Source organism: Azolla caroliniana, unplaced genomic scaffold (assembly GCF_043228905.1).
Source record: "Azolla caroliniana isolate FFs.n. ecotype wild unplaced genomic scaffold, voAzoCaro1.0.p SCAF_20, whole genome shotgun sequence".
NCBI lineage: Eukaryota > Viridiplantae > Streptophyta > Polypodiopsida > Salviniales > Salviniaceae > Azolla > Azolla caroliniana.
In genome coordinates, this window is record NW_028230455.1 from 12096941 (window position 1) to 12114527 (window position 17587).

General features: G+C 36.2%; 2 protein-coding genes across 5 annotated transcripts; one reads left to right on the forward strand and one right to left on the reverse strand.

The window, feature by feature from the left end:
* Positions 1-1158: 1158 nt before the first annotated feature.
* Positions 1159-4091, reverse strand: LOC147851047 (Chaperone DnaJ-domain superfamily protein). Of its 2 annotated transcripts, XM_087335966.1 has the most exons (7): positions 3752-4085; positions 2856-2936; positions 2104-2141; positions 1931-2010; positions 1770-1853; positions 1559-1667; positions 1159-1474 (listed from the first exon to the last, which is right to left on the reverse strand). In XM_087335966.1, the coding sequence occupies exons 1-7, from the start codon at positions 3983-3985 to the stop codon at positions 1336-1338; spliced, it is 765 nt and encodes a 254-aa protein (XP_087192092.1). In that variant the 5' UTR covers positions 3986-4085; the 3' UTR covers positions 1159-1335. The 2 variants fall into 2 exon arrangements, with proteins under 2 accessions (XP_087192092.1, XP_087192093.1); XM_087335967.1 differs by lacking the exon at positions 1159-1474 and having other exon boundaries at positions 1581-1682; positions 3752-4091.
* Positions 4092-4380: 289 nt separating this feature from the next.
* On the forward strand, positions 4381-14561 carry LOC147851048 (uncharacterized). Of its 3 annotated transcripts, none has more exons than XM_087335769.1 (12): positions 4777-4927; positions 6894-7021; positions 9158-9262; positions 11256-11330; positions 11720-11773; positions 12001-12454; positions 12597-12657; positions 12732-12773; positions 12981-13049; positions 13214-13562; positions 14124-14210; positions 14301-14561. In XM_087335769.1, the coding sequence occupies exons 1-11, from the start codon at positions 4828-4830 to the stop codon at positions 14202-14204; spliced, it is 1518 nt and encodes a 505-aa protein (XP_087191895.1). In that variant the 5' UTR covers positions 4777-4827; the 3' UTR covers positions 14205-14210; positions 14301-14561. The 3 variants fall into 3 exon arrangements, with proteins under 3 accessions (XP_087191897.1, XP_087191895.1, XP_087191896.1); XM_087335770.1 differs by lacking the exon at positions 4777-4927 and adding an exon at positions 6422-6794; XM_087335771.1 differs by lacking the exons at positions 14124-14210; positions 14301-14561 and having other exon boundaries at positions 4381-4927; positions 12967-13049; positions 13214-13342.
* The last annotated feature ends 3026 nt before the right edge of the window (positions 14562-17587 follow it).

The following is a 17587-nucleotide window of genomic DNA, read 5'->3' on the forward strand; positions in this document are numbered from 1 at the left end:
CTCTCTCAAATAATGGCTTTCATTACAAAAGAAAAAAACACCACCAAGACTAACTTACAACAAAGTATAGAACCCTTCTATGAATCTAAATACTACTATAGTCTATGACTATAAACTCAATCTCATCGTACACAATGCACACCAATTAAAATGTTGAATATGATGATATCTGACCTTGCAAACTTCTCTCTCTTTATGGTTGAGATTTTGTGATTTCTCTTGCACTATCAATTGCCACAAAAGAACTCCTTTAAACTTTACAACATATTTTCTCATCCCAACTTGCAAATAAAATATGAAGTCATTCCACATATTCCAATTGAACCATAGGCCCCAATACCTCAAGAACTCAAAAATAGTTTGGAAATGAGGCATCGGTTCACTATTCTCCATATGTGCAAAAACCCAACCGAAGGAAGATAGTCTTATTCCAATTAAAGATATCCACACTAAATTGATACACTTCCAAACCATTCTAGCCATCAAGCATGAAAGAAATCGATACCTAGTATATTTTAATTCTATCGAACAAAAAAAATACATCCCTCTAACAATGTTTCTTGTGTTTAATGCATGCCCCAATGGTAAAACTCCAACCATTACTCTCCAAATGAATACCTTAGCTTGTAACATTAATAAAGAACACCAATGTACCTTGATCACATGAAACCATTAGGTAATGGGCTTACAAAAACTCCATATCTTCATAACCCTTTCTTCCATCCACTTATGTTTCGATGATCAATGAGAGATCAATGCAACATACACACTGGAATGTTAATACTCTCTTGTTTGTTTGATGTACACTATGGCATTGGAAGTCATAAAATGGTGAGAACAAAATATTGATACCATAATGAAAATACCACTTTCCAATGCATTTGTTGATATATCAACTTGTTTACTTGATTACATGATATAACCTTCATTTCTTTGGGGGCCAGATTGTTAACTCCATAACCTCATATTTCTTAAGTGTGCCATAATGTTGTCGAGTTTCTTGTTGAAGAGAACTGTTTATCATATTAGTACATTAGATACGAGTGCTAATGTACAAGATCCCATTAGAACACCATAGTTAAACGCACTTGGGCCTGAACAATCCAGTGCCTTAGTTGTGCATATTGCACGCCAATGATCAAGGTGACAGGGTTCACATGTGGAAGATGTTTTCTATTTGTTTAAATTAACAAAATCTCAGTTACAATAGGAAAAAACTCTATCTTTACGCGATGCCCTTTTATTTACATAACAAAGGGTTCATGAAAAGCCAGTAAATTTATTGCACATAATTTTCTATTGCCATGTTAAGTATTTTCCATAGCATGATACATCTCAATACCAATCTACCCACTTTGTTGATGACTTTGCCTCTCGTTTAGGTGGAGTATATCTTCCATTCTCAAACTTGGCACGCGAAAGCAAGCTTTCCAGGAGGCTGATTTCATTGGAGTATAGAGTTCCCTCCAATGCCCTACATGTAAGAACTCTTTACGATCAGAATTAGTTTCTATGGACTAAGATGGAGCTATTATTCTTAGCCATAGGATAGAAAAACCTTCGAAAAATTCGTTCTACAATTTGTCTTTGAAGTGGCGTAACATAATAGATGCAATTTCTAGGACATTGTCCAACGGCAAGTTGAACCGCGTAGTCATCGGGAGGTCCTTAAATTCATAAAACTGTCAATGAGAATCAATGTGTATATGGGAGTTCAAGGTAGATTTAGCATTGTATTCTTATGGTTTTTCAAAAAACATCATTTTCACCTTGTGCCACGGACCTTGCACATCCTGTGTCGGGTGCAAATCTAAAAACTGAAGGAGCCCTCTCCACACATGAACAGGGACATCCTAACAAAAAAACAAACTATACATTAGAATTTATGTTCCATTTCATCATCTCTTTGGACTCTGACCTTGAAACATACCTCTACCCATGCAATTTAGTTCATAAACAAAGACTTCTTGCGCCTCGCATTCTGGATATTCAAAAGGATCCAGAGACATCCTGAAAAACTAGCACAACTAATCTCTTCAAAGAAACAAAATTCAGTGTAATATTTTTTGTGTAATAATCTATCTCTTCATATGCTATATATACCTCTTAGATGCAGTTCGATCTACTTGCTTCATTAGTGACTGTCGAAAAAAGGTAGTAAGATTGTTAGATGGAAATTTGGTAATTAAGCAAACACAATGTTTTAAGAGTAGGCATGCATGGACTTAAACTTACTCACAATTGTATCCAGTCAGACTTCAGAATTCCATGCCAAGAGGGCTCAGAGCAAGCATAATGAGCACCTCATGGTGGAATATTTCTTGACTAAGCAATTCATTCGGTCTGCTCTAGATGCCCGAGGATAACACATGAATCCTCACAAAGAAGATTGATTGCATCAAAAGATACATAGTATCATTGCTCGAGATTGAGCATGATCCCCTCAGGCAGTTCACTGCAGAGGACATTGATGGCATCCAGCATCATCCTATTCAAAATGTTCATGGGCTGATCGATGCACCCACATTCTACCTCTCTCATTATGCATTTATTGTATCCTCTGCATTACTTGTACCCAGGGTCCCTATATCATTGACTTGTGATTACAACCTAGTCACATGGGGTCTTTAACTGGTTTGTGTACAATTTAATTTTGCATTCTCCTACCAGATTTTTTACATGGATGCAACATTCGGTCTTTTTTCCTAAAGACCTATAGTCAATCGAATCAGAAAAAATCTAAAGTTTGATAATAAAGGTTTTTAGAAAACTTCTGAAACCTTTGCTTCTTGAGACTAAAGAAAAGACGATTTTCATAAACAGAATGAAACAGCTGAATCTAGCGAATATCAAACCTCATAAGCTTCTATCAACCTTTGGGTTATCAACACTGCGTTGTCTTCACCTTTGTAAACATCAGGATGATACTCTTTCACCTGGGTAAAACAAATATAGCAGAAGTGTCAGGTAGAAGTAACAATGTAACACTAAAAACAAAGCAGGGATAAAATCACTTATGATCAAACACAAGATACGTTATCATAGACATGCAAAAAAACGTAGAAAAACACAATGATCTGGAGGATTCATTTCATTGTCACATATATATTTGATCTCTTCATTATCAATCTCGACAGAGGAAAACAAACATTTGCTGATTTGGAAATGCTTACATAGATTCACAATTAATAAGTATCTTCTTCTCTTATCTCTTTTTGTCTCAAGCTTCTTCAAGCAATATGCAGTCAAAGAGGGAATATACATCATGATACTTGTGCATTTTTTGGGATCAATGCATAGAGAACATATCTACAATCATTGTTTCCCCATTTAACCTCAACAACGTTACAGATACTTTATTGCCATTCACCATACTACATACGGTTATATGCTTAAATCAATCTAATGAAGTGCTAATACAACATACCAAATGATAGATTGGCCTCACCACACCACATACACATATCTGCATAATCAGTCTAATGATTGACATTCACCGTAACAAATAGACGTATATGCTTAATCAATCTAATAAAAAGGCTTGAACAACATATCTAATGATAAATTGGCATTCATCATATCACATACACATCTATGTTTACCCAATTCTATTCAGAAATTATTGGGCCCAAAACACAAAAAGCACATCTAATGATAGATTAGCATTCACAATATGAAATACAAATATACGCTCAATCAATCCAATGAAAAATATTTGAACCCAGAATAAATAAATGGATATTTATTTTACCTTAGTTCTGAAAGCAGACTTGATATCTTCTTCACTGGAATTTTCTGAAATGCCCAAGATCTGGAAAGGGCTAGGTTTCGAAGAATCTGAGGAAGACTCATGGAATGTCGCTCTGCATCTGAACCTCGAGGAAGAAGGTACGCAAGAAGGGTTGAAATCAATGGGCCGTTTTCCTTTGTGTTTGGAAGCAAAGGAGTGGAAAGAAGAAACCGGATATGGACACAGAACGATCATACTGAGATGCAAAGATGAAAGTGAAGGTTTGGGGGGTGGGGGGGTCCTATGGATGTAAATAGACCAAACTCTGTTCAAGTACAAATGCTCACAAGAGTAGAAAAGCAGAGGAGTATGTATGTGTTTTTCATAGTAGCAAAAAAGAGGAGTGGAGGAGGAGAGTGCTTCTGTTTTCTGTGAAAATCGGCTGCACTGGAAAGCCGGTGTGGTATATGCCTTTTTGTATACATACATACATACATATATACATATATATATATATATATATATATATATCAATATATGTATATGTACATAATAAGTATGCCGCAGCGTTTATGAAGAAAAAAACACAAAAAAAAAACATATAATAAGGTGGCTGGTATTACTACGTTATTATAGCAAGAAGGAAACAGGGGAGGAAGAAAAGCCTGAGACAGAGACAGAGATAGAGATAGAGCGATTCACACACACACACACACACAAGAAACGAACAGGAAGGAAACAGGGGAAGGAAGCCTGAGACATAGCCACACAAGAACCCAACAGGAAGGAAACAGGGGAAGGAAGCCTGAGACATACACACACAAGAACCCAACAGGAAGGAAACAGGGGAAGGAAGCCTGAGACATAGCCACACAAGAAACCAACAGGAAGGAAACAGGGGAAGGAAGCCTAGGACATAGCCACACAAGATACCAACAGGAAGGAAACAGGGAAAGGAAGCCTGGGACATAGCCACACAAGAAACCAACAGGAAGGAAACAGGGCAAGGAAGCCTGAGACAGAGACGGAGGCAGAGAGATTCAGACACACGTGCGCGCTCACATTGAGAGAGACAGACAGACAGACAGAGAGCAGTCATGCCTATCACTCCCTCTCACACTTGGCATCAGAGCCCTTCCTGGCTCACCATCCATGTCGCCCTCCGCTCCATCTCACCGCACAACATCGACATCCTCAGTAAGTAGCTTCATCTCTCATTCTTCAGTCATTCATTTCTATTCGTCTGTGAAATGAAGTTCTTCATGATGCTTAATTTCTGCTTCATGATCTTCCTAAAGTACCAGACCAAGCTTTACATATGTCACGCTTTCAACTGGGATTTCTCATCAATTTCTTTACTTTCAATGATCTTTGTATGCAATGATCACTTGTTTCTACGTGTTTGATTCCGTCATGGATTTCGTTTGTGTGTGAAGACATATTCACTGTTCAGTAATCCATTCCCTTCGTTCTCTATACATTTCAACTCCTCCTACAAAGATCTCTGATTTGTTATCGTTTGGAGTCAGGTATTTGGCTTCTTATAAATTAGAATCAATGTACAGAAGTTCTGCATGTCAGGATGCTTAGTGTTGCATGGTCATCCAATTATTTTACTTCACTGCTAATTCCGCTCCTTTTCAGTTTTATGTTTCCATTATTTGGGATACTCATTGTGTTTCTTTGAAGGTCCATGGTAGCATTTGTTTAGACAAGGTCCAATCTTCAGAAGTAAAACATAAGTCCAGGGTCTCTGAACATTAAGAAAGAAACCATCAATTCCACAGTCAACGAACAGTTTTGATGAAACCTCAGTCTGATGCACTAAAGAAGCTCGTAATTAGATAGATTAGAGGTTGTTTTTCATCTTTCACATGGTTATTTTGGACATTTTAGCGGTCGCTTGGGTATATCTCATTTCAGAATAATGGCCACCATCATCCAACATGAAGAGTGTTTATTTCCCTTCCCAGAACCTCCATCTTGGTGTAGTCTATGTTGAGAGCTCGAGATTGCAGAATTTTCAGGTCTTCATTTCATTTGGAGCTCACATTTCTCTGGGGCCGCTCATTTGAATATCTAAAATTTGTCCAAGGGTTTTGAATCTCAAAGTAAAAAATTAAAGGATTCTCGGATTGCCATCATACCTTAGGTAGTTTTTACGCATTTCACTCCTCATAGATGAGACAATCTATAAAAAAATTTGCATGATTAATTTTCGTTTGACTTCTAACTCAACTTTAGATATCTCACTTACAGTATGTAAATTAGGTTATGGGTTTGAACAAGACTAGGGAATTGATTCACCAAATAACTGGCACAAGTGAGTCAGTGATAAGCATGCAGATTTCTATCGATGCATGGGAAACAGAACATCCCGATGCTTGGTATATGCCATTGTGCAACTAACGCATTGCGTCCGATGTCCAAGGGAAATGCTGATAATAGTGGCAAGTGAAGTTGGCTTGAATGCTTTGTCGTCACTATAGTCTTAAAGAGAGGATATCTCAAAGTATATATTGACTTTTTTTGTTTATTAATCCAATCATACTTGACACAACGCCTAATAATGGAAGAGCTCGGCATTAATCAGATTTTTTTGGAAAAATACCAAATTGTATGTAACAAGGTCAACTTCAAGATAAATTCTTCAAACCATTTTGGATAAACATTATCTGTAACATTATTTCCTTTACTTGTTCTGAATAAGTACAGAGAGTTATTGCTTCTTGAAGATGAATAACTCTTCTAAAGTCAATAATATTAGATGTTTGATGCATAGAATATCTGTCAATGTCAAACAATTGGAACACTCTTCATCTTTAGGTAGCTTACTCTATTGTATTCATGTAAGTCCATAATGGACCATAGTGGGTTATTAGTTGAGTTTGTGTAGATTATCAGGGCATTTCTGCCAATAGAGGTTTAAACCATGGAAGTAAATCAAGATTGTCTTCATTGGTGTCATATAGATTTGAAAGTTAAATGTTAAGCCTTCTTTCTACTAGGGTAGACCCTCGTTCTTCTGCCAAAGGCAAAGTCATCCTCCCCTTCATGTATGAATGTAATTGAATAAGCGTCAGTTGATGCTAGTATATTTGAGCCAGAAATCTGTCATCTTGCCTTATCTAATTATTATTCTTGTAAATTTGTTCATATGCAGCGACAGAGTGCTATGTTAAGGTGAACTGCTCTCCATATTTGTTTCAAGCTGATCTATTTGGGGATATTGACATTAGTAAGAGTTCTGCAGTTGTAGATAATGGCACTGTGCGGTTTTTCCTGATAAAGGTAGCTATATTTTGATATTTTGTCATTCCTTTTCATCTCTTAAGAATCTGTAGAATACCTTAGATAGTATTCTGCAGGTTGATTCCACACATGATATTTATTCCGCGATATATTCCGAATGCTCATTCACTCATTGACCATTTAATAAAAATATCATAATATAGCTATTAAAGATGGGTTTTCTATTTATAGACAATTGTGTAGTGCCGTTCTGTTGTCTTTTCATTGAGCAATGGAGGAGATCAGATGGAGATATATATCGCTTTATGGATGCACAAATATCACTTTATGTTCTGAGCTCATTGTTAATATCTTGGTTCATATCTGGAAATGTACAGTCCGTTTTCTCAAAAAATAAAAGACATTCTCAGGGCCACCAATTATGCGAGCATACACATATTGATTAGGCTGGTTAGGATGCAAGATCTTGGTCCTCTTATTTTGTCAAGATAAGAGGACCAAGATTTTCCTTGAATGTAGATTTCATCACCTAGCACTACATATTTCATTGCCTAAAGTAGAGGGATGTACTAGCAATGGGCCCGGTTTTGGCTCAAACCGAACCGAACCGAACCGTTAAACTGTGGCTTAACGGTTTATTGGTGCAAAGATAAATAAACTGTTTGGTTTGGTTTCAAATGTTATGATCCGGTTTGGTTCGGTTTTGAATTTCATGGTTTAGCGGTTTAGCGGTTTCGGTTTAAAGGTTTATAAGTTTAAAGGTTTATAAGTTAAAAAATATTCTTAAATTTTTATCTCTAGGCTCTAACTTTCAACTTTTAATTTTAAACCTCTAGTCTCTAACTTATTAAATTTTATATACATTATAAGTAGAGTCTCCTTTTGATGTATGACTATCAAATTTATGATAAGTATGATGACCAAATTTATAAGATGTATAATGACCAAATTTATAACAGGTATGATGACCAAATTTATAATAAGTGTGATAACCAAATTTATGATGATTTTCTCACACAAAAATCATAATATGTATGATAATCAATATCTCTAAAAAATGGTTTGGTTTGGTTCTAAATTTTCTGTAAACAGTTTGGTTTGATTTCAAGGCCACCAAGAAACCGAACCGGGCCCATTGGTAGATTGTACATTGTGAGGAACTGATTTAGAATTTTTGTTTTGTGACTACATGGTGTATAGTAATAAAAACAAGTAGTAAAAGCAAGAATGGTGACCAATTGGTGAACATCATGAGTACAAGATGCTAGACTGTTCTGTGTTCTCTTACGCTGAATCAGAGTCATGAAGAATGCAATTTCACTCCCCTACAATGTAGAAATGACATTTCAATGCATATTCAATTTCCTCTTTCTAAAATGTGTATATTGCTGGTGAATCTTAATAACATTCCTAATTTTGTGGATGGCTGCGAGGAGTAGTGAGTTACCTGCAAGGAATGCAGTGGAACCTTTGTCTTCTAAACTCATGATTCAGGGGCCAACACAACCATGGATGTTGGATTAATTATCAGTTTCTTATAAGAAACCAAATAAGTGTAGTTTTATATACCAAGAACATTATTAAATTAATTCCAAAATATGGCTGAAAACACTAGAATAAAATTTTTATTAACAGCTGCACGTAACTTTGTGCATGAATGCAGTAGTGTAATAATGCACATGATGAAGAATTCTTGTCTGTGTAATAACTTTTATTAACTAGTGAAGCACTTATTTGTTTGGATGAGCAACCTACATGATGGAAGTAAGGCATACAAATAGAGCTGACAAAATTGTAGTAAGACAAAACTGAACTTCAGCAGGTTTGAGTTTGTACTAGTAAGACTCTAGCTCTGCCATAAAGTGGCAGACAAGTAAGATCAAGGCATTTGTTAAAATAGTCCTTAGCATGGAGCTGCCACAACCATCCAGCACGTAGCATTCTCAATTTAAAGAATTGCTTGTAGCCACTATTTCTGTGATTATGTTTTTCTTGTTATCTATACCTCCTCTTGGTGAAAAATATCATAATGTTATATGGTTAATGTTAGGATACCTTGTCATCAAAAATATCCAAGTGCATTCTTGCTTCTCATGTAGAAAACACTAATATTATGCGGCAATCACTTTGTCTGATTGTTTTCACTATTTTTTTGCATGATGAATAATGGTGTAGAAGCAAGAGTGTCTCTGGGATAGATTAACAGCTGTTGGAGAAAGGAAAGATATTTTAGTTAGACGAGAGGCATCTCTGGAGTTAGAAAGACAACGCACGATGAAAGTAAGTTATCAAGAATACCTTGTAAATGGATACGTCTCACTGAAGAGAAAATCTAAATGATAGTTTGTTCAACTCCCTGGTGTAAAATATTTGGAAATCAATCTAAAAGTGGTAGATAAAGTGACATTCATTTATTTATATACTACCACTGCATATGATTATTTCTAGGGGGTGTTATTGGTAGGAATCGGCAACAGTTCGGTTTCAGCTTAACCAGTTTATCCTTGTCCAAACCAAACTGGTTAAGCCTTAACCGGTTTGGGAGTTTCCAAACTTGAACCGAACTGGTTAAGCCTAAACTGGTTTAGCCAAGCCAATTAAGCCGTAACCTGTTTGGCCCAAATCAGTTTGGTTTGGCTTGAGCCATCCCAAACCGAGCTCAAACCGATTAAGGAAGCTCAAGCCTAAAGTGAACTGCCAAACCATTTTTAAATGGTTTATTGGCTCGGCTCAAGCCGATGCTGATTCCTAGGTATCAGTGGATATACCGTCTGTCTCAAGTCTATCCATCTTTCTTACTCTTATGTGGGGTACATATGCATGGGGAATCTATGCACCATATGAATCAGTCCTATGAAAGGTGTGCTCTTAATGGGCTGTAAAAGTCTACGGCTAGCATGATTGGCATGAAACAAGGATGACCACTATCACCCACTTATAGATGAGGTATCTAATTACGTATAGAGATTGAGTAGTTCAAAAGCATGCTTGGCAGAAATATCTTTACTGATATCACTATATGTTAATGACTTTGTGTCAATTTCCGACTCTTCAGAGGAACCGCAGAGACACCTAGATGCTTTAAAGTTTGTACAACGGTCCAATAGACCTTGACAAAACTAAAGTGATGGTGTTTAACACCACTAAGGCATGGGCAATGAGAACCAAACTTAAATTCTTGGGAGAGGAAATGGTGGCACATAACACTACACATGGCTAGGAGTAACATTCGCAGACCCTTTGTTCTCCCTTGGTGCTCGATTTTTTAATGATATGCCAGCCCTTGGTGCTTTCCCTTGAAAGAAAATCAATTCTGGTGGTTTGGTACAATCAATTCTTCTCTATAGGGTTGAAGCTTGGGGACTAAGTTTTCATAGGGAAAATATGGAGAGACCGTGAGTCTCAATGATTGCCAACATGAGAAGGAGCAGATGATATAATCAGGGCTGAGATGGGGGCATCCCCAATTGTGACCTAGGCACAATTCGGATCAATAACTTTTGTCTAATGCATTTGCAGGTTTCAAAACAAAAGTAATTAAGCTTCATTCTTATGCCATCAAAACAGTTGGCAGAATGTTAAGATAATTATTGTTGGGATGCTGAAATCCTAGAATGGTTCCAATCACATGGACGAAATATAAATGCACTACAGCTTGGATTGTCCACACCTGAACATGAACAATTTGGAAAACAATAGAATGATCCAAACTGCTATTATTTAATTTTGATAATGAAAGAACACAGATCAGCCCAACAACATCTCAAGGTAGGAAGATGACCCATTATAAGGCCCTTGCTTTACATTCATCATCAGATGAATCACAGTGTTAGATAGTGTACCATTGAGTGCTGCATAGAGAAGCTCCAATGATCCTTTCTAACATGAGCAGGGTTGCACATTCACAGGAGCTGCAAACTCCTCATAGCTTATTAGGACATTCTGATTTCTGCCTAACAGTACTGTGTATACAAACCATTTTAACCTTCTTGGTCAATGGAAATGGTGTGTTCTGTGTTTTCGGTGACATGCCCATAGTTTTCAACCTCCATAAAAATCACTGGATGGGCTCTTTCTAACCAATGTGACATCCAGCACATTGGTTAGAATTCTATCATCATCTTTGGGAGTTGTGCAGTATATTTTGACTTGGACATGACCTACAGTGGTCTTGTACCATCATTTAAAATGTTTTTTGCACTAGATGTTTGTTCAATTCTAATTAATAGCTGTAAAAATAATTCACTAATTTAGTTCTATGAAAGAGAAATAGGTGAAAGAAGATCTTAAAATAAAAAGTGCACAACTTGGTCGACTTGCTGTTCAAAGCCAAATGAAGCTTGATGAGGTACATAAAAACTGCAATTTACGGCATGATAACATGAACAGCATGAAATAAAAGTTCAGGTATTCCCTGAGAACATGAGAGTTCCTGAATCTACAATTGTGTCTACTTATGAGGATGCCTAAAAATTTAAATGAAGTTTGAGCCAACTTACCAGATAAGTAGATTATACAAGACATTCTTCCTACTGGCTGCACAACATCCATTTAATGTTTACAAGAATCTCTATATTTATGTGTATGCCACTGTTTTGATTATATACAGCAAACCTGCAATCTGAATCGTTGTTCTTGGCGTTGTTTGTATCGTTTGCTGTTTCTTTGTTCCTCTGTAATGACCTGAGATACACACAATATATACCTCGTTTCTCAGAATTTTTTGTATCCTGATAGGGTAAGAGAAAGATTGTGGAACAAAGGAAAGCATCAGAACTTAAATGTGCACGGGTATGAAATAGTACTTGTTTTTGTGCTATTTTTACCTATCAGAAGATAGAGATAAATTATTGTTTCCCCCCCCCTGGGTTGTGCATCTTTAACGATACTTAAGTACTTTGTTGTGATGCCCATTTCTAAAGAAACCAAAACTGCACTAGTTAGATCCTTTTATATTTTTGCCAGTTTTAAGCCTTTAGCATCATTAACAAAAAGTAGTCTTTGAATTGAATCTGTAGGATACAATTGAAGTATGGCAGAAAGATATCGGAAATCAATTATGTACAAAATCTAAACTGCCAATTCAAAGACCTTCTAATATGGAAAAGAAAGATGTTCAGAAAGATGTTCCAAGTCCAGAAAGTGGAATAAGCACAGTTGCAAAGTTAACCATGCATAAGAATGAAAGCTGGCTTAGTGCATTAGAACATGAAATTCCTTCAGGTACAGAGCATATAAAGGAAACAAATGACCAAGCTAGTGAAAACATTTCCTCAGAAGATAGTTCTATCCATATGTCAAAGACAACTCAGATGGCCAAATGTTTGCAGTCACCCTGTTCTATAAACCAAACAATGACGTCCTTGGACTTGCCAAACTATATATTACCTGCACCCAGAAAACATGTTTCTGTTGCTGTTAAGTTCACCCCAAAATCATTAGCTGCTAATTTGCCAGCTCGTGAAAGTAGAGGTTAGACGATTTTAAGTGAATGAATAAATTGTAGGACTATTTGATGCTATCAGTCTTTGGTTCATATTGAATATCATATTATTCTAATATACGAAATTACACAAACCTGAGTTATCTTGTGTGTGTGTGTGTGTGTGTATAGACAAGGTTCATTTGAAAGGAAGAACCATGACTGAATCGGATACGACTGATGTCTCAGAGAGGTAATTTTGGCAATTGTATGTAAATTTTCATTCCACTGTTTAACATGAGCTCATGTCTATCTCGATCACTGCAGGGAACCTTTATTTTTACAAGATAAGGCGGACAGTTTTTATGAGTAAGTTTGGTTTATGTCCTGCTTCAATCATTCACTTGTTCTTTCTAAAATAAAATAATTTCTGGTTTACAATCCATAATTTACCAAAAAAAAATTGTGTTCAAGATAGCAAACACTTTGCTAGTCATTTCATACATATTTATATAATGCATATATGCTACCAGAAGCAATCCCTGTTCTTACCATTTTATAGAAATTTCATCGCAGGAAAGGAAATTTTAGCAGTGCAGTAAATGCATATTCGGATGCAATTAAGAAGAATCCAACATTGTTGTTGTATCCTTTACTTGGTTCCTCATTTATTCTTACTGTATTACATTTGGATGCATGTTAGCAGGTGTAGGATGTTCATTTATTCCTCCTCATTTTGGGGTTTGATCAGCACCATTGGTTGTATCTTGCAAATAGAGACAACTTTTTACCTTAACTGTGAACTAAAGATCATTTGTAAATAGAGCAGCAAGCTATTTGCAATTGAAGCAGTTCGAACAATGTCTCGCAGACTGCACAAAAGCATTACAAGTGCTTGAGGACATGCATGATGAGCTGGTTTCCAATGGTGAAGAAATCTTTTTGGATGGATCTTGTGAGTCTTGCTCAGACGACCCCCGTACAGTCATCAAGGCTCACATACATGAAACTCAAAAGCTTTTATGTAAGCGAAATCTTTCAAGTAGCAAAGACATGAGCAGTTGGCGCAGCTTAGCAGAAAGAAAAATTTTGGTAACACGTGCTCTTGCATTGTGCAATATGAAAGAGCTCAATAAGGCCAAACAAGACTTTGATAAGGTTTGTTTCCCTGCTGTATATCATTCGCATCAGATTGTTTGCTTTGGAGCTTCTTTAAACTGATCTAACTATATGTATGCATTATTTAATCCTGAATTATTACTGTTTTTAAGTTTTATTCCTGGAATTTTGATATCTTTTTCAGTCCTAAACTAGTGGGAGCTGATGTGAATCAGTTTACCAACTGCTCGATAATATGACCATCGCTTGTGTGTTCATAACAGTTTTAATGGAATCAGCTGCGTGTCCTGTTTCAGAATAGTTTGCACGTCATATGTGCATATTATAGTTTACAGTTTATAGTTTTTTCGTTGTCAGTTTAAATGCAATAGCTTTGCATTTTGCCATTTCATCAGAATGTTTCAACAATGGTCATTAATAAACATTTTTTGTTTAATGGCATGGCATAAAATAGCCTATTTGCATATTGATTCTCGAGAAATACGCAAGATGCGCAAACAATTAATGGCTAATGGAAGAAATGGGAGGCTTTTCCTCACATAATTTTGTGACGATGCGGTGTCACCATAATTTTAAAAACTGTCAAGTCATTCTGTGTAGGTACTCTCACGGAATCTAACTGAACACGAAATGGAAGAAATCCTGAGTATGGTACATGAGATTTTTCCAAGGACAGCCTAACAAAATGTGAGTATGATTAGTGGGATGATTACAATAACTTCCTTCTTGTAAAAGTTGCGTGAAGACTAATTTGCTATGTGGAAATGTTTCCAATAGGTGGTGCCGCCTCATTTGTCAAGTTTTCTTGCGCAGACATCCTTCCTACCTATATTATGTTCGCGACAAATTTTCAGTCATGCTTATTTTCATTCATCCTTCCTAGCCATATTCTGTTCATGATCTCAGATGTTATCGCCATCATCATCATCATCCACCCCAATTCAACCCGATACAACACAAAACAAAACAAATGACCCCTCGATCAATATCATATGTAATTAAATAAATAAATATGAGGCGATGAATATTTCTGCTGCATCTCCGATTCCATTGCTTTCTCTCTCTATGTTTCCCTTCAACTCTTCTCTTCAGCCACTTCCAATATTGTACCTCTTCTTCACCCAGCCATAATAATCAGAATGGGTAGGAGGTTTTTGACATCACCCACCATCCTAACAAGTTTCTTGTCACCTTGTTTAATGTCTCTTACAGGAATTTCTTAGAAAAGAGATCTTGTATGGATGAATGTAAATGAAGTATTCAACAATGGAGGGAGAAATTTGTTACGGTATAATGTATACAAACGTTCACCTTAATATGCCGTCAAATCAGCCATCTTAATCATAACATGCGAGAAGTTAGATTAATTGAGTTATCATACATTGTTGATTTCTCTTTATGATTATTTGGTGGACAATTTCAATCCAGAACCAATTAGGAGTTTCTATTCTCATTGGAATACATTGAAGCTGTTGCTCAAGTCTTGAATTCGAGATCTTATTGTTGTAAAGCTTGATGATTGTTTTTGCTCGTTTTAGAAAAATTGCAGTGAATAGAGATATTGTGCTTGTTTTTGTTTCTGTGCATTTTTCTTTAGTTCCTAGTTTGTAGTAATCCATTGTGGTTGAAAAAAAGCACCTAAATTAAACATGTTATTACATATGTACAAATTTGCGTGGCACAAAATTTGTAGCGAGAACATTTATCTTTAATGATAATATTAAGAGTGTTTGATTGATCAATTGTTCATGACAAAATGTTAATTTAATTGTACCTAAAAGGTCAATGACCAGGTTCCGTGTACTCCTTGCAAGTCATGAAGTTTCATTAATCTTGAATACCATGGGAAATTTCTATGTACTACCATTCACAAATAGGCTTGCCAAAACATTTCATAGGGTCATAGATTTAACTTAATTTGAATGTAATGGAAATTCAATGGAGTTTATGGCACTTGCAAAATCTTTGATGGATACGAAAAGTCTCTTTTAACACAATCAAATATGGTTTATGAAACCAAGGTGCCACATTCGCACCTAGCGTTTGCAAAGTTCCTTAATGACTCTTGGCATTCAAGAGTGTCACTAATGAATGTGCGAAGGGTGAGCCTCCACATCTCTCTCAAGCTCTCACATGTGGTGCATCCCATTTTCCAAAACATTTTTGTATATCTTGCATCCGAATGAACTCAATATTTTGTTTTTTTATGTCTTTTTTAAGGTTTTTACTTCCCATAAAATTCCCTAAAGTTGATATGGTTGTTTTTTATCTCAATCATGTACTCCGCAACCCTCTCCAATGTTATATCTCACTGGGAAGTGACTATGCTTTAGAGCTACTAACAGTCGACTTATTATGCATGAAATAGTTTTGCGAGACACTGGTATAAGCTCTTGTGCATCTTTGTAAGTATTTGCTAAAAGCAACACATCCTTTGCATATAACAAAAGCTTATGTGCATCTTCTAAAGTACTCGACAGAGGGTTTACATCATCCATGTGGAATAAAACACAATAATTGCTAGAGAGAGCAAAATCTTATTCAAGATCTCATGATTAGATCCTATACATATATATTGTTCCAACAAAAATAGGATTTATATGGTTCCCCACTCAATATTTGCTAAAACAATATTCGTCGCTATCGAGAGTTTGTGGTGCTCAAAATGTTGGGTTTTGAAATGAATGTTTGTAACGTCAAATTTCAACATACATATAATATTCGGACAAAAAGAAATGGAATATTATTTTGCATTCAATAAAACACCAATTTGGTATTCACGGTTTCAAAATAACAATAACATTGCCCAAAGTTGTAATAGCATTATCTGCCGCGCTTTGATATTCATGATAATATGATAATTATGCAAGTTGATTAATTATTTGAAGATTCGTTAACTAATGTTCACTATTATTTATTACGTTAGTCTCTTTTACTGTTTAGGGAGACAAATGAGAAACGTCTTAGGGAAATTGGAACCATGAAAGACATATTCATAACATCGAATTCAAACTCAAAATATTTACACAAATGAGAAAAGCAAAAAACTACTTGAAATTGTGGCAATACAAAATAGCCATGTAAAAACTTTGGACACGTAAATGGTGATATCACGAGTCCTCATGATTCTTCTCATTGGAACGGACATCTTTGAGCAATAATTAAACTACATACAATAAAATTCATGCATGCATTAGAGCATACGAAATGCTATCTTGTGCAATAGAGCATATAAATTGTATGCCACCTTGTGACTCTTACATGTAGCATGCGCATTAATTCCATCCACATGAGAGCCCACACAAAATGTCTCTTAAATACAACAAATTCGCACAACATACTTAGCTTGAAGTACTAAAAATATTATGAGCCAAGTCCAATTATTTTGGCTCCATGTTCATATCCCTATCATAAGAGCTAGATGGTGTGACAACCACATGGATATCGTACATAGAATCCTCTCGTCAAATTATCCCAAGTGCATTGATATGAAGAGAGGTGTTTCCCACTATTTAGAGTAGAGCCGTTCGAGCGTAGGTTTGTTGCATCGTTAAATGTTGCACAATTGTTGAATCTCTCCTATTCAATTCCTACTTGCATCATGAAGCTTTTCCGTGGCATTGCACATATTGCATTGTCAATACAATTTCTTGATTCTCTCTCTTTTTCAAAGTATATCATGGTCTCCAGTGTTCCTAAGCACGAGACATATTGTTTCTTTTGTTGGTGGATGTCATAGCAATCGGGAAGCTTAGTCAGAGAGGATGTCGAGACACTCAATCGAATTTAGCGGCATTTCGGCAATCATATATGTGAGCAAGCTCAAAGAACCTAAACAAGAGGGGGGGGGGGGGGGGCAATTAACGGTGTCCAGAAATAGGAATATTTACGGCGGCGGTGTGTGAGAAGATGTTTTCCAGAGGCTTCATGTGAGGTGTTTCATCGGGGTGCTTGAAAGGATGCTTTCTGGAGTCTTCCGGCGAGTTGTTTCGCCAATGTATGTTGCAATCAGCAACAATTCGGTTCAATTTGAGAGTGTCAAAACCGAACCGTTTAAATTTAAA

Excerpts from the sequence above, each read along its gene's own strand:
- LOC147851047 (XM_087335966.1), bottom strand. The coding sequence starts at position 3,985 with ATGATCGTTCTGTGTCCATATCCGGTTTCTTCTTTCCACTCCTTTGCT. Across the intron at positions 2,937-3,751 it reads AGTCTGCTTTCAGAACTAAG|GTGAAAGAGTATCATCCTGA; the intron begins GTAAAATAAATA and ends TGTTTTACCCAG. Across the intron at positions 2,011-2,103 it reads GATCGAACTGCATCTAAGAG|GATGTCTCTGGATCCTTTTG; the intron begins GTATATATAGCA and ends CTAGTTTTTCAG.
- LOC147851048 (XM_087335769.1), top strand. The coding sequence starts at position 4,828 with ATGCCTATCACTCCCTCTCACACTTGGCATCAGAGCCCTTCCTGGCTC. Across the intron at positions 9,263-11,255 it reads AAAGACAACGCACGATGAAA|GTGAAAGAAGATCTTAAAAT; the intron begins GTAAGTTATCAA and ends AAAGAGAAATAG. Across the intron at positions 11,331-11,719 it reads GCCAAATGAAGCTTGATGAG|GGTAAGAGAAAGATTGTGGA; the intron begins GTACATAAAAAC and ends GTATCCTGATAG.